The sequence below is a fragment of the Copadichromis virginalis genome, linkage group LG13, assembly GCF_057382275.1.
Source record: "Copadichromis virginalis isolate Kocher_CV1m ecotype Utaka linkage group LG13, C_Virginalis_male_GT1.1, whole genome shotgun sequence".
Lineage (NCBI taxonomy): Eukaryota > Metazoa > Chordata > Actinopteri > Cichliformes > Cichlidae > Copadichromis > Copadichromis virginalis.
The window spans coordinates 31,704,347-31,728,827 of record NC_140630.1 but is presented as its reverse complement, the minus strand read 5'-3'; the positions used below and the strand labels follow the sequence as shown (position 1 = coordinate 31,728,827).

Genomic DNA, 24,481 nt, shown 5'->3' with positions numbered 1-24,481 from the left:
GTGTTCCTGGCCTTAAGTGTCTGCTGCCAGTTTACCCGTTAAGGGTAGTTTCTGTCTGATCTGAATGTTTCCTTTCTGTTCTTAATACTTATTGTCAAGGCCTTATAAAAAGCATTATTTGATGGGCATACAGTGCTCATGAAGCCCTAAAAGATGCTTATGATCGTATATAGAAATCTTTTATGGATTAAAAATATTCATAAAAGCCTTTAGTTTGTTAAAATGGTTTATTTTTTCCTAAAATTAACGAGGCATTGTTCTTGCTTTAGAGCCAGTGGCTTTAAAAATGTGCAATAAGTTATAATTAGCTGTTACTGAGGCCATAGTTAACCTGCAGAATAAAGTCAGTTGCGCAACAAAGAAACAAAAGAAAGTTCAGCACAGACACAATTTAAAGTCTTATTCACATATTTTATGCGTATTTTATGGTTTGATAGCTAATACAGTTCATGTTTAACGATTCAAGATGCAGTGTGTTAAATCAGTGAGCTAGCTCATAGCTATTATGAAAACAAGATAGTTGGTCAAAAGAATGTGGCTCTCTGCTCTTGTGTGTCTGTACATTTTCTTTCTCAGTACGATTTGTCTAGAAGTGGAAAAACAGCTGACAGGAAATACAGAAAAATCAAATATGTATGTGTGTGATCACATGAGTGCTGTCGCAACTGGCATTTAAAAAGCTGATGTGTGGGTCTTTTTTTTAGTACATTTGATCGACCTTTTTGGTTGTGAAATGTTTGTGATCAGGCATCCACATAACTTCTAACTCGACTAGATGGAAGTTGGATTCTTGCTTGTTCTCTCTTGCTCTGGGTTAAATCTCTTTTCAGCAACCAGACTGGGCGTTTTACACTTCACTTGTTGCCAAAGTGGAGCCCAGCAAAATAAAATACTTATACTTTTAGTTAAACAGTTGGGCAATGTTGAGGACTAAACTGCTGGTTTAAATCAAACATCACATGCATAAGCATCAAATAATTACAATGTGGCCATTCAGACAACATGCAAAATGTGTTTGTTTTCAAGTTACTACGATTCAAACCACGTTATATTGATACTGTGTTGTGGTTAAGAAGATTTGAATGGTGAACAATACAGATCTCTGTGGAACCTGTATGGACATGAAGATGTTCCAACATGAACACAGACACAAATTGTTTCCTCTGTAGCAACTTTGGTTAGTTAATGGGAAGTGGTTAAATGGGAGTAGACTGTCTTGCAACCACAAACACGTACTTCTACTTCTCCTGAAGAGGATTTGCATGGACGAATGCCATCCTTCGCTTCTTAAACACATCCTAATAAAATAAACATAAACTAAAGCTGACTCTAAGCTGAACCATAAAGTTCTTTCCCAGTTCTAAAACATCCTTTGAAAGTCAGGATGTCCTCACTCCCAAGAGCCAAAGGTCGGATTGATCCTCACAAAGAGTTTGCACCACAGGAAACGCAGCAGAAGCACTTTGATCATCGAGTCTTTGTCTCTGTGTCTGTGCAGCTCATCGACTCATTTGCCTGGGAGATCGGCACTCTGAAGAAGGTGATGGGGAAAAACACGGAGCCTGTGGGAGGAGATCAGAAGACAGAAACACTTGTGGGGTGAGCTCATGCTGTGTCTGTATTAAAGACAGTTCCTAAATTGTGTGTCTGCTTGTGCTTGTATATCTTTAGATTTCTTCTGGTGTATTTCTCCATGGCTGCCAGCAGAGAGCGCTCCTAGCAAACCTTTAGGTCTTGATGTGTGAAATGTGGTGATATCGGCACAAAGATGCCACTGAGCAATGTCAGGAGTCAGCTTGACAAACAGGAGCTGCTTTGCAGTGCGTGTTTCTCACTCGTCTCTCAACTCTGAAAAAAACGTCTCTGAACAAACACCTGATTTGCTTGTGAACATGCAGCACTCACCTGTGGATCTAGTGTAAAGTTTCATACCTTAGCTGGAAGGTCCAGTGTGGACTTCAGTGATTAATTCCTCTGAGAGACGGTTTCTGTAGAATTCAGAAAGTACCGGTTAGTTATTGAGGAACCGAGAAGGAGGTTGATAGGCCCTGCGAGGCACACTGTCTGTGTTGGAATAATTGAAACTAAATTTACTGAATTACTCATAGCCTTTTTTTAAACACTATGAACACTTTGAGCATTAAAAGTGTGCGTGGGCATCTTAGCATATAGTGAGAGCTGGAAGAACTGTGTGTAATCTCAGTAGGGGGCTTTACTGCATTAATAAATAACATAAGTAAATATGTGAGCTTCTGTTGACTGTTTTCAGAAATACAAAGTTAAAAGATGTCTTGAATGTTGTGCAAGCAAACTAAAGGCTGGGTGGCACTGAGTGCTTTAGCTTACAAGCCCAAGTATTCTTCCACAACTTGTTTCTCCTCTACAGTTTAAACCTTACATTCACAGCTAAAATACCAGTTAACCTAGCATGCATGTCTTTGGACTGCAGGAGGAAACCAACAAAGACTCAAACCATAAATGTTCCTACAGGGAGGGAACCATCACAACACTGGATAGCCTACTGATGCTTCACAACAAGAGTTTAGAAATAAAGGCTTTCTCTTGATGAGTTGGAAACGGTTGCATCAGCTTTCTGAGCATAAAGTCTACAGTGCTGTAAAGTATTTGCCCCCCTTCCTAATTTCTTTTTTCTATTTATTTATTTATTTAGGACAGTGCATGTTAATGAACATAAATGTAAAAAAAAAAAATTACATGAATGTAAACATACCAGATTATAGCCAAGGGCTAATTTCCATCTGTTGTCCTTAAGCATAAAAATAGACAATAATTCATAAAAATTCATCATTCATTCATAATAAAAACTCCATCACCAAACTTACACATACACACCATTCTGTTCCCAAATAAAACATTAAAACTATACAACTCATACATGATCACACACTTGATTTGTCCATAACCAGTTTTTAACCTTTGCCTTAAACAAATTGAATGTCGAGCATTCTCTAATGGGTTGAGGAAGACTGTTCCACAGATGGCCACCCTGGACAGAAAGGACGTTCTGCCCAAATGCTGTCCGTCTGTGGGGTATAAACACGTCTCCTCGGATTGTAGCTCGAGTGGTCCTGTCTGAGCTTTCTTTATGCCTAATGAACTGCTTTAGTGGTGGTGGAGCAAGAGAGTGTAAGACTTTATATATTAAACTCACTCTTTTAAGTTTCACTAAGTTATTGAAGTTCAGTAATTTATGTTTTTTTAACACATGACAGTGGTGGTGGGAAGTCGGTTTTTTGTCGAGTAGTTTTAAACTTCTTTTATAAATGTTTTCAATAGTTTTAAGTGTTGTTGGACAAGCAAGTGACCAGGACGTCAAACAATAGTCCATATGAGAGATGATCATTGAGTAAAAATAAGTTTTTTGTTTTGTTTTCTTAGGTTTACTTTTACTGCTAGAAAGTTTCTAGTAAATTTCATTAAAGGGAACTGTGAAAAAGGAAGTCGAGGCGTCATTTTAGCCACACTTTGGGGATTTTTGTCTGCGTGGGCGCGTTTGATCTAATCAGTCCACCTTTGTATCGTTCTTTATTTGAGTTTATTGCCAAGGAGCAGCTCATCTACAACATTTTACTACTTTTTAACTGTGTCAATAAAAAACTATTTTTAATAAATACCAGTTTTGTTGTGGATATAATAATAATAATGATGGATTGCATTTATATAGCGCTTTTCGAGACCCTCAAAACGCTTTACAATTCCACTATTCATTCACACACTGTTGGAGGCAGCTGCAGTTGTAGCCACAGCTGCCCTGCAGACTGACAGAAGCAGCGCTGCCATATCGCGCCATCGGCCCCTCTGGCCATCACCAGTAGGTGACGTGTCTTGCCCAAGGACACAACGACCAAGACTGTCCGAGTCGGGGCTCGAACCGGTAACCTTCCGATTACAAGACGAACTGCCAACTCTTTGAGCCACGATCGCCCTTTGATATAGAACCATGTGAGAATGTCTCTGAACATGCCTTCAATTCTGAAATATGTTCAAATGTTACACGTTAAAATAAAAATTCTGCGTGTTTTTTTGTGGTTTGTGTAGCCGGCCACTGATGCTTGATTTTATGTGTTTGTTTTTCCAGACTGGGGGAAGAAGTGGGAGGCCTCTTCCTGCAGGCCTCACCTTGTGCTGGCATTGGTGGAGGGCTGGCCGGTGCCAGAGACTCTGGCTACGACTCGCTTCACCGACGCGTCAGCGTCCTGGACAGACTGGTGCATACCCATACTGTGTGGCTACAGCTGGGCCTTAGCCACGAGGAAGCCATGCACATACTGCAGAACGAGCAAGCTGGGGTGAGGCAACAGCTGCCACTGCGGCTTCCTTCTTTCCAACACTGCTAACTTACCTGGAGGCTCTCACTTTGGATTAATAGTTAATGTTTAATACAACAGAGGCATGAAATCACAACTAACACGGCAAACTTTTTCTTTTCCTCAATAAAACCAGTCACAATTGTAGTAGTGTATTGTTTGACCGCAGTCAGCTTATATGCATTACAACAAGATCACTCACTCAACAACATGATGGGAGTCACTTTTTTGAGTCTTAAAGAACTCATTTTGCAAAAAACGTTTTAAAAAAACAGTAAAAGTATCTCTGCCATGGTCGGTGTTTGTCTGTTTTTAAAGAAAATATTTTGGATAATTGGGACCAAAATGAAATGATATTGCCGATACCCCACCTCTCTGCAAGATTCCATCCAAATCTGTGTTTTTTAAAATAGGATAGGATATTTTTAGCCTCTGATAACAGTAAATATACAGCACTACACGTCCATTGTTGTGTATACATTTTGTAAATATAGGACGCGTCTGGATGTTAGGACATTCCTTACAGTATTTCCAGCTCTCTACAAAGCACAGCTGAGTCAGCAGAACATGAAGAATGACCCAGTTTTTGTGCAAACATTAACTGGATGTGTTCTCTTTCCTTACCCATAGACATTTGTGGTGAGGAAATCAGCCAGCCTGCAGAAAAAAGTCATATCTCTACGCATGGATAAAGACTCGAGCGTTCCTGTCAAAGATTTCCCCGTAAAGGAGAGCCAGTACAGTAAGTGTTTGTTTTTCTCTGCTATTTTTAGCCACTGAGATACACAAAGCTGTCAGTCACCAGCAGCAACAGGCAGAGCTGTTAATAGTGGAATGATGCAAGGAGAGGAACAAAGAATTTACAGGGGTAATTCCTCTACTGGATACTTTTAGGCAGTACCAGAACTCTTTGAATAGAATGGTTTAATTATTTTGAGGACTCTGAAAAGGTCATTTACTGTCCATTACTGAACAGAAACCCAACTTGTTTAGATGTTTTTGGTGACAACATTCCTCATGACTCACACCTGTCTCATAACCAGCTATTTGAGTAGACAGGCAGTATCAGCATTTCTGAAGGCTGAAGGCCTAAATCTAAAATTGAAAAAAAGAATCCCAGGCCTAAACGACACTATAAACCACAGAGACTCAGGTCGAAGATGAACACAAGAGCACCTTCCAGCTGCCAAGTTCCCACGCAGGACCACAGCACTCACAGCAGGGCCGTCATCAGAGATGAGCTCGGCAAATAGCAGACAAGCCTGTAGTAAAACCCTAATACTTATGTCTTCAAAATATGTCACAGGCTTTCATATATTGTTTGTTTCGCTTTATTTCTGTGCTCACTTCTTCCTTCCCTGTCACTCTGAATAAGTGTGTTAGTGTTGCATTTTCAGCCACATAAAAAGTGGGATTTCCCAGACTTCCAGAATGCATACAGTCTACTTCTTGTACCTGTCTGTTGCCATCAGTTTCTGTCTGCACTGAACTGGAATTTCCAAATGCTTACCCGGCAACAGAATGTGCTGAGTGTGAATCTCAGCCCTGCTAAACTAAAGAGACAGTGACGTTTCTCTTTGCACCTGCAGAGAAAACAATGAGCACAGTGAGACAGAACGTCTTCTACTGAGCATTTCCATCGACTGTAATACTCTCTGTGATCTCAGTGATTTGCAGCAGTAATAATGAGTTACTGTTTTTTTAACACCTGAGGTTTAAAGACCACTTTCCCGTTCCTCTAAAGTGACTTTTCTTAAGCTGACATGCATCGAGACATTCTGCAATAATCTGGAGGACAAACAGAAATGCAAACAGAAAGAGGGCTGGATTCACCCCCTGAGCAGCAGTTGCATACCTCCAAAACTTGCGCTGTTATGGAGTTTTTCCACTTTACCCCTGCACTGCTGTCTGGAACTGTTTTTTTTTTTTAAGTAACCGTTAGAGTCACACCAGATGGAAAATACCACTAAGCTCACACTAGCCACATTGTCCACTGCATGAAGAGCTGGCCCTTGATTGAGCTGTGATAAACATTTGGCAAGCAAAGCTGCAGGTGTTGCAATAACAGTTTAAAACATTAACAGGAGCGTTCTACCTGGGAGGGAATTCTTCCATATGAATCATTTGCTCTGTAACGAGTCTGTTCTGTGGCCTGTTTAAACCTGTGCTCTTTAACAGAGAATTGGGATTAATGGACTTTGATAAAGGTATTTGGGCAGGTATCCTGTGATGAGTGGTGTGGGAATGTGCTACCAGGCCTGCTGTCATTGCTGTAATGACAGGTAATAATAAGGGCTCTTTTCATGTGTTAAAGTCAATATTTCAACAAGTAAAAGTGAAATGACTGAAGGAAGATTTGAAGTCCCAGAAAAAAGAGACGTGTACATGTCGGCAGGTTTGGTTTTAACCCACTTTCCTTCTTTCCAGAGACTGTATATGATGTCTTTGTCTTACTGCATTCTACTCAGAGTTTAACGCGTTCACCATTCGAAGATCTTGGTCATGTTTAGTTCAGTGCCCGGAGCGTTGACTGTGTGCCAAGTTGTGAGCAAACAGCCTTCTTGATTCGTGTATTACCGACAACATGCGTGCTAAGGATTTCCTTCTTTGTTTTCCAGCATGGTGTTCTTTTACAAACTAATGAGTCAGTAAGTCGAGGAAAAGTGCTCACACACTGTCATTCTCGTTGCTGTTGTTTGTATATAGTTTGTAACCTTGTGGGGATTCCTTTGAATTAAGGGACTATAAAGCAGAATTGAACCACACTTTGCATGCACTGACTTAAAACATGTGAATGTTTTGCTTTGCCTCATTGGCCTTTGTTGCTGCAAACCGTTTTAAAAAGACTGAGCTGTCTTTTTCTAATGCTTTTTGCCCTCTGATGGTTTCCTTCGCTGGACTGATCATGTGCTTCTGTTTTCCTACAGCTTTCTCTCTAGAGGGATCAGGACTGAGCTTTGCAGACCTTTTCCGCCTCATGGCCTTCTGCTGCATCAGCAGGTAAAGTCACCATACCATCATTATTGCAAACTGTTAGACATTCATATTTCAGCTGTTAGCTTTAAAGCACATATCTACTGCTTCTGTTTCTGTTATTTAAAAACCATCATCACAAAACTCAAGAAAGAAGAACTACTGACCCAGTTACAGTCCCGAGTCAACCAAAACACACAATCGCTCCAGTTTGTCCTCTGGCTTCCCCGTGGTCTCCTTGTGGCTGGATATGTCTGAAACACCTCATCTAGGTGGCATCTTTGTCAGACTCCCAAACCACCTCTGCTGGCTTCTTTTGATATGGAGAAGCAGCAGCTGCAGTCTGAGCCCGCCTTGAAACACTGAGCTCCTAACTCTGCATCTGACGAGGAAGCTCAAAAGTTCCACAGCCTGTATTCACAATCTGCTAGCAGTTCATAATATGGGTAAAATGCTTATGCACTGTTGATTGTTCAGATATGTATTGACCTATCTATTGCCTGCTCTGCACGGGGGTCGCACAACAAATGTTCTGCTGAAGCATTCCTCACAGGACATCCTGGACATTGAAGTCCGAAAACACTCCTGGTGTCTGGAATTGCTTCATTATTACTGGATTATTTGCATAATGTTTGTTTCTCAGACAAAATCATGTTCATTCAGTCCCATGAACAAATTTACGTAATCTTTTTGTTCAGAATCCTCAGAATTTCATATATAACCGATAATACCCAAATTTCAGACTTTTGAATGTGAACCATAATTCAAATTTGGATTCCACACTCTATAAGACCTGTTGCCACTGATTTTCTGTCCAGTTCTTGAGTAATTGCACCAGAGCAAAGGAGCGGATTAAGAATAGCTTTCTGACAGCCTCAAGTCGATTTCTGATGAGACTATGATGAACAGTAGATCAATGGAAGAGTCAGATGTATCTTGACCTGGGTCAGGTCTTTTGGGGGATTTTATGTTTTTTTTCCTCCAAAGGATATAATTTTCAGATCCTCTTCTTCTGCAGTAGATATTTTTTAGGCTTCCTTTTGGCCCTTCCCTTTTCCAATGTTCTCATTTCATCCTTTTTGAAATCTGCCATGTTTGGAAGCTCTTTGGAAATGACCTTTGGGTTCAAAAATTATTAGCGGTCAATTCTGTTGTCATGTGGAACTGTGAACGGTGGTTTGATAACAGTTAGTCCTTTGGTAGCTGCCACACAACTATCTGTTGGATAGTGTACTGGACAAATTCTCAGGGGGGATCAAATACTTATTTCCTCACTAGAACGCACATTAATTAATTAATTAATTAATTTTTATAGACTGCCTATTTCTTTGTAAGTTGTTAAAATGAGGAATTCAACAGGGGATCAAAATGTATATCCTCCACTGCCCCAGTGTGTCCAGGCTTCACTGTGACATCACTATCATAAAATTAGGTTCACTGTTGTTCACGCAAGCTTGCATGACCGAAACTAAAATCTTTGAAATGTTTTGGTAAAGTCCCAGAGGTAGCACAGCAGCATGCACATTTTATCCTCCACAGTTCTGTGGTTGAACCCACACCTTAGCCACCATCGCACACAAAGCTGAGCCACAGCTTTTTCAACACGGTGACTAACACAAGTTTGAGAGTAGCTTTTTAAATCAAACCGCTTTTCCTCCGTGTTCTAACTTTCATTGATCCTTTTCTCTCTTTCTCAGGGATGTGTTGCCGTTTACTCTGAAACTCCCAGAGGCCATCGCTTCAGCCAGAACTTTTTCTGATCTTGAGGAAGTTGCTAAGCTTGGTGCAGGTTTGTTCACTTATTTATATGTAGTGTGTGTTAATGGTCAAGCTGGGGAACTCAAACTGCAGAGACAAATAAATATGACGTAATTGGCTACATATAAACTTTAAATGTTGAAGCCATTTTGAGAATAATGTTTGTGTAACATCTGTGTTCAGTGTAACTCTCAGTGATAGTTGGTTGTTTATTTCCAAAGTAGCTTATAGAGCTACTTTGGAAGCTTATAGAGCTATGTATTCTATGATTAGGAATAAAAATAAAAATACTTGAAATGTGCAATTCACTTGTATTTGTATTTTTATTCCTATTTATTCTATTTATCCCCTTCGTATATTGTGTGTGTGTGTGTGTGTGTGTGTGTGTGTGTGTGTGTGTGTGTGTGTGTGTGTGTGTGTGTGTGTGTGTGTGTGTGTGTGTGTGTGTGTGTGTGTAATATTCTGTAACTCTGTAACTTTTGTCGGTGCTGTGCTTTTGGAAACCGAATTTCTCAGAGGAACCCACCCGAGGGATTAATAAAGTTTTATCTTATCTCTCTTATCTTATGAAAGTCTAAGGAATGCAGTATATGCTGCAAGTATGGAAGTAAATTACTGCTGAGCGCTGTTGATAGCCAGTTACTATTCTTCTCCATTCAGTCATTTGGAAGTAATTAATGATTGCTCAGTTTCAGTTTTTTTTGTTCAAACTGATTTGTGGACTTCCGTCAGCAGACGGTACTTTCTCTTTTCCCACATTTATCGGGTGTAAAACCCGCAGAAACTTTTTTTCCTCCTGTGGCCCATCCCAACCACATTCCATGGTATTTGAGGAGTTAACTGGCATGCTGGTGCTGAATGAATCACTCTTAGGGACAAAAACGTCTTCCACACCCAGATCAGTGCGACTGAGCTTTGTTTAAATCAGGCAAGACCGCCTGTGTTTGTGGAAGAGATTTTATTCATGTTCATGACTTAATGGTGTGAGGTCAACGTCATCACCACCAACAACCAGCCTCAATCCCTTACCCAGTACTAGGGATGCACAATTATTTCAATTTTAATCTTGATCACGATTTTAGTTTAACGCAATTTAATGAAGACGATCAAATGATATTGAAAGTGGTGGTCTGCCAGTGGAACACAAAACAAGAGCAAATCAAGCGCTCCCTAAATGACCTGTCTGCATGTACCAATCACAGCTGTTCCCTGGACCACCATAAATAACCACCATCATATAATTAATCATCACATCCTATAACAGTGCTGTAGAGTTATCGTCACCACAAGACACACAACTAACTTAATCAACCACCTAAAAATTCACCTCAAACTGCACTACATCTAATCATGAAGGCCACGGTGCTGTGACTTGTTTAATATCAACTCAGACAATTACAACTTTTTCACATTTTTCCTCTTAGGGACACAGACCTGTGAAAAAGTGAAAGCATGACTCTAAGACAAACATTATTATCACTAAACTCAATGAATAATCTTGACAAATAACTGCGATAGTCGTTTTAGTCGTGGTGACACCCTCCCTTTTACTATCATGGGATGATTTTTGGCCAAGTCAGCAAACCAGGGACAAGGAAATAATCATTGTGACACAAATCAAAAACATTTTCCCTTTTTTAAGTTGTTTTGTTTTTTAAACATGTAAAGTATGCAGGGATAAATCTCACCCTGGTAGGTTACCACTTACAACATTTAGTTTTCTGTAAATTCATCGTAAAGGCAATAGTTCCGATGACATTCAAGCATTTAAGATTATTTTTTGAGCCTTTGTTAGGCAGTTTGATAGTGGAGAGTAGACAGGAAAGCAGGGAGAGAGAGTGGGTGATGACATGCAGCAAAGGGCTCAGAAACTCCCCGTGATTTATGTTCCACAGCACTCTTTTTGTACATCCTTCTCAGAGCAACTTTTTTATCCACTCAGACTCTACCACTATGATTCAGCTTGAGGCATTAAGGGGTGCTCAAAGGTAGACTTGACTTCTTCTTAAAGAATTCCGTGTGACACGATGATTTGATGACTTTCTTGCCTTTTATTGAAGTGCGTGCAGACTTGTTGTCTTAACAACCCCTCCCCCCACAAACAGTCTTTCATTCATAAAAAAGGGCGCCTTTTTGGTGAAGTGACACAATAGTGGCCTTTGTGTTGCTAAAGGTAATTGAGCTACAGTGAATAGTTGATCTAGGAGACATTTCTGACGTTGATATGAACAAGTATGCTTGTGAGACTCTGTGGGTATTACTTTCACCACTGACTCAGAGGAGAAAAGATCACTGTTGAGTGTGACGTTGTCAGTGTCATGTTACCTATGTTGTGTGGCGCTCCACCTGTGATAACACTTTTGTAGGGAAGGTTTTTTTAGTAAGGTAACTGACTTTTTGTAATGTTCTTAAAGTTTAGCTTGGCAGCCGGGTCCAAAAGTTGCCCATTAGACACTTCATGTGTACAGATTTTCTATTTGGCTGACAAATTAGGAGGGGAACTTTTAAGATCAATGATATGTTTTTGTATTTAGTCTTGAATTTATTAAGTTTTGATGTTTTGCTTCTGGTTTTCCCTATAATTTATTTTTAAAGTTTGCAAGTTTGCACCATAATAACTTTATCTTTAAAAATGTGCTTAAAGAACTAAGAGCATAAATGACATAAATGTAATGTTGGCGTGAATATTTTAATGGATTCTCACATTAGCTAGTCATTAGTCTCAGTGCAGACCTCGGATCTTTTTAACAGCCAAAAGGGGACAACTTCTTTTGTTTGGGAGGTCTGATCTTCATAGAAGTCTATCCTTGATCTTTTTTTCGCTCTTCTCTGTTGGCAACGAACTCCACTGTCGTGTTCCTGCTCTGCTTAGCTTGTCAACCAATCAGCATTTGACCAGTTGAGCAATGTACTGTTGGGTTTTCAGGGGACTGCATGGGAGCACGTTTGCATTGGTTGAAATTTTGCATGTTCTCCCCATGACTGTATGGCTTCTAACGTAGAAAATGAAAACATACATGGTTTCCAAAGACACGCATGATGTAAGTGAAATTGTTCTAAACTGGCCATGGGTGTGTACGGTTGCTATCCATATGTGTTAGCCCTTAGCCAATTCAGAGTTCTTGGCAAGGGCTTAGAGCTAAGTAGATGAATGGATGTTTTTGCCTCCGTGAGTACTTGTTTAATATAAAGCTTCTCAGACCAAGTGGGTCATTAACATTATTATTTAACCCCTAATTTATGTTAATATTAGTAAAGCTGAATTTTTCTAAACACTGTAAGTAATTCAATAACATAAATTGTTTTTTGGGTGTTTTGAACGACACATCAATACTCCCCCCGAACTTCTAATCTGTTTAATATTGTTCCCATTGCAAAAACCTTTGGAAACCATCGCTTTAAACAACATCATTGAATTGTTATTTAATCTTTACAAATAATTTCCTTAGTATAGAAATAAAAGATAAATAAAACATTTCTAATCTTGTATCACTAAATATTTGCCTTTCTTTTGTAGATGTCATCAGGTTCTCGTGTTTATTTGGCCCTGACTCCATATTCTTTAATATTGTTCCTCCGTCAGTATCAGATCCAGTTATGAACTATTTGTTGCTCAGGTGTGCAGCTGAAACACGTGTTTTGTTGTTGTTGTTTTTTCATGAACTGCTCTATGTAGATATTGGCAAGACACTAGCAAGGCAGGCAACACCAGACTCACCAGAGTGTGTTACTATTATGTTACTTGCAAGTGTCTTAGTTAATTTAACAAGTGAAAAGGAAGGTTAGCACCTCCTGAGAGCGAGTAGCTTCTGTCTGAATGTTAACATTGGGAGTGATAACTTATTAATCAATGCCCGAGCATTCCTGATTCTTATGCTCAGTATTTGACCTGAGATTCACACTTTCTATTTTGTACCTGTATATTTACTGCAGGCTGTCAAAGCAGAGCTGTAAAGCGTCATTTCCAGGCTCATTAAGAGATCTGTTGGGTTTTGATTGGTTGTTACTGATCTGTTAGTAATAACACTGATCTTGATGATAATCCTTAGGATCAGCTCAGCATGTTGCTAATACACTGTAGAGTCTGGCAACATCCTGGTGTGCTGCCTGATAATCAGATCTACTCCTATGGAAAGCGGCATGTTCATTGATGGAACAGTTTGTTTCATCTGCCACTTGGTTAAGTTGAAGTAGTCTCAGCACTGAGAGAGCCACCACTTCCTCCCTCTGACTTTTTTTTCCTGGCTCCAGTTTGGCAGCCGTAGCTCTGAATGATGTCACACAATTTCCCAGTTCTTACACAAAACCACAGCAAAACACATTCCTGTCTTGGGCTCTGTATGTGCGCACTGTGCAGGACACTTGTGTTCCAGAAGTTTCCAGTTCGTGGGAGTCTTGTTGGTTCCTGGGTTATTCCTGAACATGCTAACTGGTGTTCTCTACTCTGAAGATGACAGTCTGGGACTTCTTCAACCCCTATTGAAAAAAAATTGCAGTCCATGATTAAAAGCTGGGTCTGCACTAGAGATGGACCGATCCGATATTACGTATCGGTATCGGTCCGATACTGACCTAAATTACTGGATCGGATATCGGAGAAAAATAAAAAATGTAATCCGATCCATTAAATATCACGAAAGCACCTCACAAAACTTGCAACACGCCGTAACTCGCCTCAGAACGTTAGCACGTCGGAGCAGTATGCATCACGTGATAGAGCGGCTGTGGCATGCGGGACCTGTGGTCTGGATAGCATTTGGAGCTTCGCTAGCAACCCGGCATTTCATCTCCGACAAAGTTATCCCGAGAGAAGTAAAGCAAGTGTGTAAGTCCATCTCTGAATGTTTGTAAAGCATTCCCACGTTAAGCTTAACGAGCGACTGCCTCTCGCTCTCCGGCTGCTACTTCAATCGTGAAACTGCTTAATGATCAGCTGATCGGCTTTTCTGTCGTGAGTCTCTCTTGTTTGTTTTTGGTCCACTTTGCGCCAGAAAGAGGAAACCAGCGGCTGAACAACAGCAGCACGTTTAAGCTTGATCAGCTGTTGTTAGAATTTATTTAATATTACTTTCTACTCGAGGATCTTTTTCTACAGCTGACGGCTGGTAACTGTGCAGGGGCGGATCTAGCAAAGTTTAGCCAGGGGGGCCGATAGGGCATTAACTGGGAAAAGGGGGCACAAAGACATACTTTTCTTTCTTATTCTCATTTAAAATGTCGAGCTTTTAATAAATAATTATCTGACACCCAAAGTTTTAATTTGATGTAAAATGAATAGAAGTCAATTACTGTATATAGTGACTATTAAGTCTAATATATATACCCTAGTAAGCTATAGTACTTTTTCCTTTGGGAAGGTACCATCTGTGCAGTCTGCAATTTTGTTGAAGAAAGATGTTGAATCTATTTAATATTTCTTGAAAAATAATTGATTTCTGTGCATTTTTTTTTCACACTGCATCAAATTAAGGTTGATTACGTTGATTAAGCATCATGAGGTGGAGCGTGAGGGGTGGTTCCCTATTTTTTATTTATTTATTTTTGTTGTTGCTGGGAGTTGGAACCCTATTAGTTAGGTTGCTTAATATTTACGCTAAGTACTCTTTAAAATACCAGAATAGGGAGGATGGTGTAGGTCTAAGTTTATTAGATTGATCAGTATTGCTGAACTATGAAATATTTTTTTTGTATACAGGTATAACAGAATAGCTTTAGTGTAGTTGTTGTTTTAAACTTGAGTATGAACTTGCAGACTTGCAAAATGCAGCAAGATATTTTAAAAAACAGTTTTGTTGATTAAAAAACACTATATCGGATTCATATCGGTATCGGCAGATATCCAAATTTATGATATCGGTATCGGTATCGGACATAAAAAAGTGGTATCGTGCCATCTCTAGTCTGCACCAGGGAATCCACCAATGTAGTCTGCCAAGAAGAGTGGTTATATCTAACCAGAACTATGCCGAAAGCTTTTTGGTGGCTACTGAAGGTGCATGATTAAGGTGCAACTTGCTAAGGGAAATTTAACCGAATATTCTCGGGATGTATGTATGATTTTGATCCAAAATAAATTCAAACTTGTATGGCCAGTTTTTGTAGGGTTTTTTTTTTTTAATTTTATTTGACATCATTAAAGATGTATGCTGTATAATCATTCCACCCTGGAAAAAGAGCAGTTCAAAGAAATCATTAAAATCCCAACCCTGACATTCCCATCATCAGTATGTGTAAACTTTTAGCACAACTGTAACGAATGTACAAAGAAGTTTTTCAGCAAGTCTGAGAAGTAAAGGTTACTTATAGAGAGAATAAACATCAGCAGCGCAAGACGGAAATGGGGGGATGGACTTGTTTTGGTTTGCCACGCAGCTTCATGTGAAAGGGGAGAGGAGAGGTGGGTTGAGTGTGCCAACAGCCCGCCCACACCCTTATTAACACAAGTGAGTCATAACAAAGAGGGAGTGCGAGTGAGCCACAGAAACCAGCAGAGTTTCAGCCTGCAGAGACGCAGTGTCCTCTAAACACAAAGTTAGACTGACATCAGCAGTTCGCCTGTGCCATTCAGCTTTGGGTCACAGTAAGTACTGTTGTTTCCTCTCTGCTGTGTGTGAAGGAGCTGCACTGTGTCTGGCACTAATATTTCTCATATGCCGTTGTTTCCTCTGCTGTGTGTTTGTCTGGTACGGCTCAGACTCCAAGTGCTCAACAAAGAGTTGTGTTAAAATTGTTTAGTGCCATTTCTCTCTTTCTTTCCTCTGTTGAGAAAAGCTCCTAACAGCATGAAGGAGCATTTAGAGGTTTTTGGCATTTGTTTTATTTAGCGGGGCTTTTACTGGGAGTTGATGGGAGCACTGCTGAGCATTTTCCTGCTCTTCGCTGAACTGTTGGATCTATAAACGTGTCGGCTCCCAGTAAAACCGTGGAAAAAAAAGATAGCTGACTCTGTTTATTTTCTTGGCACATTTTTTGCTTTTGAAAGCAAACCACCCAATAAATAGCTCTTCTACTTCACTCCAACTTGATTCTGCAGTGAGAAGCTGTTTGACTGCAGTGGGCAGAAGGATCTTTTACTTGATTGTGTTTTACACAGCCTCGCTGAGGGACATCACAGGCAAGTTGGACTGTTCAGCAGATGCAGTTTGAGATAATTGTGAGCAATGGTGATGCTTTCTTTGTTAAATGGTGCTCTAATATTGCAATGAAATCTAAACAGAATTATTTTGGCCCTTATTAGTCAATATTCGTGGCACTCATGCCTCCAAAGCTTTTGAGGGTGAAACAGTTCAAATTTCTTACTTACAGAAAAATATTGTTACATGATACTAGACTGTAATATTTGAATTCATGAGTCTCCCTCATCTTGCCATATGTTTCTTGTTTTTTGGCTGTTAGATTATGACAAAAAACGCAGTTATTATTCTTAGTCAGTGATTAAAATCTCCGTTAATTAACAAGGTTATTCATTAACTTGATAAGTCAAGTATTTATTGATTTCTTTTTACAGGGGATTTCCTTGGACATAAAGTCTGATTCGAATTAAAAGCAAACACAAAGGATTTATAGGAAATTTTTCCCATTTTTTCCCTTGATTTTTCTTACTTTCATCATTTATGAAAGCCAAATTGTGGCTGAACTTGAAATCTAATCAGTCCTGTTTTTATCTGAAAGCTGTGAAAAGGCAACTCTGATAAATTTGTTTATAGGTTATAGGGCTCATGGCCTTGGGGATTCGTTTTAGCAGATCAGGTCAATCACAGTAACACACTATCACTTTATGATTATGGTCATGGTCAAAATAATCTGAGGTAATGAAGTTGTATGGAAGTCTGTAAAAGCTTACAAAACATTTATTTAGGGTATTATACAAGTATTGTTTACACAATGTTGATATTTAATTTAGACATTTCATGGTTACTGTTAAAAAAACAATAGAAAACAATATGAACACAAGATCTTTCATTTGCTGTTTCTTTTTAGGCTTCTGGGATGTTCCATTGTGCAGCAGGAGGAAGAGCCCAGTGTCGTTGACGGGGACAGCAGCCCCTGACAGACCACCCCCACCTGCCCACAGACCAGTGTCCTCAACAGCTACCTCAGGACGCCCTCGGCTTCAAACTCGCACCCCATCTGAGCTTGAGTGTTGCCAAGCCAATGGAGCGCTGTGCTTCATCAACCCGCTCTTCCTAAAGGTCCACCAGCCAGATGATAATCAGAGCTTCACTCCCAACATCCCCGACACAGGAAAGCAGGACCTGAGAGAGGAAGCTGACAAAAGAAAAGGCAGCAGTAAGGAAGCTCAGGTTTGCAGCTCAGATCACAGCCACAGCAGCCAGTCACAGCAAGAAAACCTGCAGAACCCTGACAGAAACACAGAGCTGCACACCAGCACAAGTCACAAACTCAGCGGGCCAGAAAGCGTGACACGATTTCCACCACCTCGGCCACCTCCACCTCGCTTTACAGCACAGCAAACAGCCCCTCCTGTTCGGCAGCGCAGCATGCCCGAAAAGATCTCCTGGATCAAGGAGAAGGTGGAGGAGAGGGAGCGAGGCAGCAGCCTCCTTTCTCGCCTTGGCTCCTCGCTAAGTATCAGCCCCTCATCCTCTCCGCCTAAGAGACTTAGCATCAGCTCACCTATATCCATCCCCCGGCCATCACTGCCCCTCTCTCTGCCATCTCTGTCCTCATCTCCACGTCGAACCAAAGCCTCACCAACATCCAGTCTAGAGGACGCTCAGTGTCACCGAGCTCTGGAGGACGACACCATTGAGAAGGCCCTAATCAGAGCCAAACTATCCCGGCAAAAGGCTCTACCCTGCTCCCAGAACTCCTGCAGTCCCCCAGACTCCACCGTGGTGACAGCAGTCGAGCATGGAGAGGTGGGCGGAGGAGAGGAAGAAAGAGTTGACGAATGCAGCGGGGGCAGCCAGCGGCTCAGTGACATGAGCCTCTCCACAGACTCGTCAGACTCGCTGGATTTCTCTCAGTCCTCAGCTTTCTTTATGCCTCCTATGCATGACCCCAGCCCCCCCACTGAGGCTGACTTCAACACCCACCTCCCCCTCTCCATCCCACCGTCCCACCTAGGTTTCTGCAGTATGGAGGACGATGACGACGATGAGGATGAAGATGACGAAGAGGAACCTGACTATGGCGTCAGCCTGGAGAGCGATCAGGACCAAGACCAGGACCTGACCATGGTGCCACCTGGACACCGCACAAAGCGTCGCCCCAGTGCCAGTGCCCTGGTCCTCCAGAAGGCCCTGCGAGGCCATTTTCGCAAAGTGAGTGGCGTTTTCAACTCGCTGCTCACACCTGAGAAGAGGGCGATCCGTAAAGTGGTAGAGCTGTCCAGAGATAAGAGCTCGTACTTCGGCTCCTTGGTGCAGGACTATCTGAGCTACATGGGCGAGGGTGCGGGCACCCAGGCATGGCAGGGATACGACTCCGGACTGGACCTGCTGCAGACTCTCCGGCAGTTTATCACACAGATGAAGAGCTACCTTCGACAGAGCTCCGAGATGGAGCCGCCCATCGAGAGCCTGATCCCAGAAGACCAGATCGGTGAGTTTGCAGTGCAGAGTGTGGTCCTCCATCATTTTACTTTAGCACAGAGCTTTATTTTCTCACCTGTGTTTTCCCAGACATTGCACTGACCCTCCAATACTAACATCATAGAGGACAATGTCAGCTTGTTGCTTTAATGACAGCATCTACACCAAAGACAGTTTGCACCACTCCTCTCAGATCACTGCTGAAGTAGCCGCTCTGCACAGTTGCAACATTTCTACCTTTTTTAAGCTTCTGATCTCATCGTTTCTCAGCAGGTAGTCAGCTCCCTGCATGACTGCAGATAAATGTGACTATTTCTAGGAAGTGTGAATGAGTGACACATTCAGAAATCTTAATCATTGTGGAAAATCACAGTCACATTAACTCCAATTAATGCACATGTAGCAGTTTCACTTCAGTATTTTAGCAGTGAACACTGGAAAACGCTTTGTGTGTCTACTTTAGAAGCAGAATGCAAATCTCTATTGAAGCAATAATTGTGTTTGCATTTCTCTGTTACTGCCCTTTTACTATTTTTATCCTTTTTTTCCTATCTTACAATGTCTTTAAAGCACTTTGGAGGAGGACAGCCAGAGACAACTACACAACCACACACACGCACATACAATGTCTCACTGACACACACACACACACCTGCCGGAAGAGTCTGAATCATTTAGGCCAAGATTCAGTGGCCACATTAGACCTTGGACAGAAACATGTAAACACAGAGCACAAAGAGGGTTTTATCTGTGGAGGAAGGAGCCCACTTCACCAACCTGTTTTTACTGGCCTCGTTCAGAAAGTTGAGCAAAGGGCTGCAACTATGAAGTCATGAATTGGGTGGAGAAGTGCTGACAGTTGACTTTGTAATGTTTTTTCACCTGTAAGAAAGTTTGTTTGTGTATCAGGATTGAAGGATCCATTTTTTTTCAAAGCTCGACCCGGAGCAGAACAGGGTATCTCCATCTCTGCTCATTTCATTATAAATAGTTTGGAATGCTAAGGAAGCATTCTGGGAAGCATCCTTTTGGATTTGGACGTGTGAAAAACTCCACAGGCTGTTCAGCCGCTAGAAAATGGAAAACGTTGCTTAACACACCTTTAAAGCCAGAAACATTTTCATTATGTTCCATTTTCCCCTTGATAAATAATTTGATTGACAGCTACAATCGGTGTGGTGTCTGAAGGGAAAACTAAAATTGAAAGAGCAGCTTTGTGTTTCCATTGTTGCGTGTTGTGGCCCCCTCTCGTGCCCACACACTGAATGGCTTGTTTTTCTCAGGGATGACACACTGGGAACTGCTGCGGCTTTTACTTCTTGGAACACTTACACAACATTTAGTTGTGGCAGCTTCAGAGAGTGTTTTCTGTTGAGCTCAAAGGCCGGCTGGCCCAGATGCCTCTGGATGGCCGTCTGCCAAGTCATGCAACCGGTCTCGGTCCAACTCCAGCTCTCCAATCAGAGGAGAGGATTAGACGCAAGCCCCCATCACACTGTGCCTCTCCCTGCCCTTCACTCTTTGTTTTTAATCTGTGGTTCTTCAATCTCTCCCTCTCGCACTTGACACTGCCAGTAGGTGGTGTGAGAAAATGACATAATGTGAATTAGATGAAACCGAGAGGTGACCTAAAACAAGATGTACCATCAGGCCATCTGTGTTGTAGATGATGTATGGTTTTTGGGAGTAGGTCGATTTCAAATATGGAGGCCACCTCTGTGCTTGTTGTGCTCCTTCATCACACCAGCTGTGTATGTGTTCAGGATGGGGAGGGGGAGTAGGGGGCAGGGGAAAATAGAGTCTGTTGTGTTGAAGTCATCCCACACAGAGAGGCTGTCCTCCAGCAGACAGCCTGAGCCAGATCAACATCAAGCAGGTCTAACTTATTGATGATGTTATCATATGCACACCTTGGGACTCTGGCTTTTACTTATAGCTCTGATGATACTTTTATTCCGCTGTTGCTTTTAGGTCACATATCAGCTCAGAAATTCACTTCTTGTACAGACAAATGACACATAACATGCTAATTAACATGTTTATTGATGCTGGAAGGTGGATTTTATTTCCTTCAGACAGATCCACACTAGATATTCATATATATATAAAAGACCACACTGCAGTCGTCGTCTTGCTGTTTTGAAACTGGAAGTGATGAGCAAGTGTTGGAGCTGAAAACGTAAACTTTTTTGTTTGTTTGTTTGTGGGTTTTTTGCGTTATTCACATTGGTCTTGCTTTATCCTGCTAATGACCAAGTGACTTTAGTGAACACATTCAAGAGGAGTTTATGGGATCAAAGGTCAAAGTAGATGAGGTCTGCTGTTCTGTAGATGTCTTAAACATGCTGCTGGTATGACGAGGACGAATCAAAATGCTATTTTTATGGTTCAGATTATAAGCAGGAAGTCAACAATCTGTGTAGCTTCTGGCTTCAGTGACAGAACAGATACTCACTACTGTTCCTGATTTCAGCAGGCTATTTATAGTTCAAGGAGACAGTCACTTTGTGTACACACACACACACACACACACACACACACACACACACACACACACATATTGTGTGTGTGAGTGTATAATGGTATTTGATGTGGTCTCACTGTTATTTTATCTTCACCAAATGGATGGTGGATAAAAGGTTCAGCTGTTCCCCGTAGACAGTATTATGTGAGACCGCCCAGCTGCAGCAGACAAGGTGATTGGTTAAAGGCTGCGTGGAGGATGCTTGGTGAGAGGATGTTTATATTCAGAGGGGAAGACACAAGAAGTGTGTAAGTTTGTGTGTGATTGCTAGCTTTCCCTGGCCTTGGCTGATAAGTTGTCCCCAGGAAAATGGGTGCCACTGTGATGTCTGCAGTCCATCTGTGATCCAGGACACAGGACACTGTGACATTTCCTTAACCCTGCTCTCACATTATTTTAAGGTGGATGCATGCATGCAATCTAAAGAAGCACAGAGTCAACGTGCGGAAAACTTCAGACCGCAGGCTAAAATATGTTCACACTTTTACAAGCCTATAAGCACAGAGCTTTAGTCTGAGGAGTCTCATTAGTGTGTCTGTAAATCTGGACATGTCCCTCTTTAGGGTGACTTGGACACAGCTCTTAACTAATGTCCACAGTGAGGAATGTTGGCACTGTTTTTAATTACTTAGGCAGAGCAGTGGAGACTGCAGGAAAGAAAACTCTCCCAATTTAAAAAGCCCACAGCTATGAGTTTTGTCCTTCTAGTTGTTAACCAAAATGCTCACAAGTTAGGTTTTAACGGTTAGATATCAAATTTACTGTTCACTACCGAAAGCTGACATCAGAAGCTATTTTTCAAGCAAATGGGACCAAACTCCACTGGTTCCAAGTTCTGCAATAGCAGCAATTGCTGCTTCTCTCAGATTTCTAGCTTTGGGAAAAGGAGGCAGGGCGGCGAGTATTTTAGACTGTTGGTAAAACTTTAGAAGCCATTTAAAAAATGGTTAAAAGTAATTAAAAAAAAAAAACGCAGACCGATGAGACGTTTAGGGGAAAAGACCAGATCACAACAACAGCTGCCTCGAGACACTTTATATTGTAAGGTAAAGCTCCTACAATCATGCAGACAGAGCGTCAGCATTCAGATGAGTCTCTATCAGCAGCCAGAAAGAGTGGGAAGGAAAAACTCCCTTTGAACAGGAACAAACAGCCATGTTGTTATTCTTAGACTCCAGTTCTTCATTACCGACAGTTGAAAATAGACCTTGTTTATTTGCGCAGCTCCTTTGTGAAGCTGTTGAAGCAAAATTCCTGCACTTTGTAAACAAAGAGATTGAACAGGAGGTGGAGTGAGGGATATTCCCCCGAGTGACATCACACAAAACTGTGTGAACCCGAGTGGTCATTGTTTGAAACTTTGGCCAACTTTAATAATAATAATATGAACTACATAATAGTATTTAATATATTTGACAGAAATGGGTTCCCCCTTTTTGATTGATCAAATGTTTCAAAATTACATGAAATGAGGAAAAAAGGAAGCGGTCGTTTCAGACAGTGGTGTCGTAATATCATTTTTTCAAGCTTTTCTTTGGAAATACTTGAACAGTTCAGTTTGGTGTGACTTCCATCTTTGCCAAGCTGCAGAGCGTTACGGTAAGGAACGTCAGTGGTGACATGTAGTGGCAGGTAGGTGGTTTCCAGTGAGTGAAAGATCTTGTCATGGAGATAAGCCACAGTCACACCCTGGATTATCAGTGTTTGTTGACACAGAGAGTTTAAGCACTGGCGAAATCTGCTCACTCCTCATTCTTAATCCGTGGCAGCAAGCAGTGATAACAGAATCATGCAGAGCACCTCGTTTACTGGCAGTTGGTACACAGTGATGGAATGAGGAAGTGAGAATGTGCTGCTGGAGAGTTGCCAGCTTGGTTCTCTGATGCAGCTCCAGTAGGCGTACATCTGGAGGAGTGGAGGAATCTCACAGACACGCGTGAAGCAGACTCGGACTTTGATACTTCATCGGGAGGAAGCTGATGGAGATGGGTTCATGTGGCGGAAAGGTGTGTGTGTGTGTGTGTGTGTGTGTGTGTGTGTGTGTGTGTGTGGATTTGCTCAGCCAGAGAAACTGCTGACTCCATATTCCTAGAGAACAGTCAGCATCTCTCACACATTCCTTATTCAGCAGGGCTGTGGTTTGGCCTCCTGCTCGTGTGTTAGTCAGACTGCACAAGCCGAAGAAGCTCATGATGGTTTGACTCCTCCTAGCTGAACTTTGAGCTGCACACATGGTCGTCAATAGGAACTTGATTTACACACATGATGATGACAAGTAGAACTGATCTGATCGCGACACCCTTCTAACAGCTTGTAGCTCTTAAATCATGGCTCACGGTACACAATGAATTTGGTATGCAGTAAACATGGGTAAAATTATTAATGTCACAGCTAAAACATGTCTCACTCAGTGATCTGTGGACCCTCTTGATCTCATATCACAGGTTGTATTTTATCACTGTGTAGGTGTTCAGATAGAAAACAGTAAGTGGGAGAGCACTTCCTTCAAGAGAGATGGTATCTAAAAACACACCACTATTGCACTGACTCATATTCACTGATGTGCTTTCCTCTTGTGGAATCTTTACTTGTTTTTTTTAATTTAGACTCCACTGACATTTGTTTTCTAATATGCGACTCACACGTACACATTACTTACGCACTTGATGGTGGGTGTGGCTGATGCAGGTGGGGGTAATTTTCCTGCTTCACAGAAACAATAATCAGCTACTTGGAGGGCATGCTAATGGGTCTTTTAGCAGTTAGCATGATCCAGGCTTGCTTGCCTTTTAGTAACTTAGCTCATGTACCTCTGGGAGCAAAGTCACTGTAGTGATTAGCGGTGTCCTTCATTTAGAGCCAGACAGACTGCACCAGCAGCTGCCTGGCGTTTGTGATGTTTGTATTATGTGTTTTGATTTGCTAGCAGCTATGCTGAACTTTCCTCAGCTCACTAACGGTTTATTTGTGCGAAACACTGAAAGATTCTCTTTGCGCTCGTCCACAGACCAAGTCCTGGAGAAAGCAATGCATAAGTGTGTCCTGAAGCCCCTCAAGGCCGTAGTGAGCAGCGCCCTGCAGGAATTCCAGATACGCAGTGGGGAGTGGCAGGAGCTGAAGGAGAACCTGTCCCAGGCCAAGGCCAGGCAGCCACAGGAAATGGGCGTGGCCGACGCGCAGCCCCCGGACACAGTGGCCATAGAAAAGATCAAACACAAGTTCCACACCATGTGTAAACTGTACTCTCCAGAGAAGAAGGTCAGCATGCTGCTCAGAGTCTGCAAACTGATCTACACCATCATGGAGGACAACTCAGGTACAGATGAAAACCACACCCACAC

General features: G+C 41.7%; 1 protein-coding gene across 1 annotated transcript in view; it reads left to right on the top strand.

The window, feature by feature from the left end:
* LOC146695971 (ras and Rab interactor 2-like) overlaps positions 1 to 24,481 on the top strand; it is a 43,868-nt gene that overhangs the window by 15,831 nt on the left and 3,556 nt on the right. The window contains exons 3-9 of the mRNA XM_085478475.1: positions 1,499 to 1,599; positions 4,100 to 4,310; positions 4,959 to 5,070; positions 7,256 to 7,328; positions 8,999 to 9,090; positions 17,040 to 18,626; positions 24,148 to 24,456. Of these exons, the coding sequence (XP_085334601.1) occupies positions 1,499 to 1,599; positions 4,100 to 4,310; positions 4,959 to 5,070; positions 7,256 to 7,328; positions 8,999 to 9,090; positions 17,040 to 18,626; positions 24,148 to 24,456 (2,485 nt within the window). The remainder of the gene's footprint in view (positions 1 to 1,498; positions 1,600 to 4,099; positions 4,311 to 4,958; positions 5,071 to 7,255; positions 7,329 to 8,998; positions 9,091 to 17,039; positions 18,627 to 24,147; positions 24,457 to 24,481) is intronic.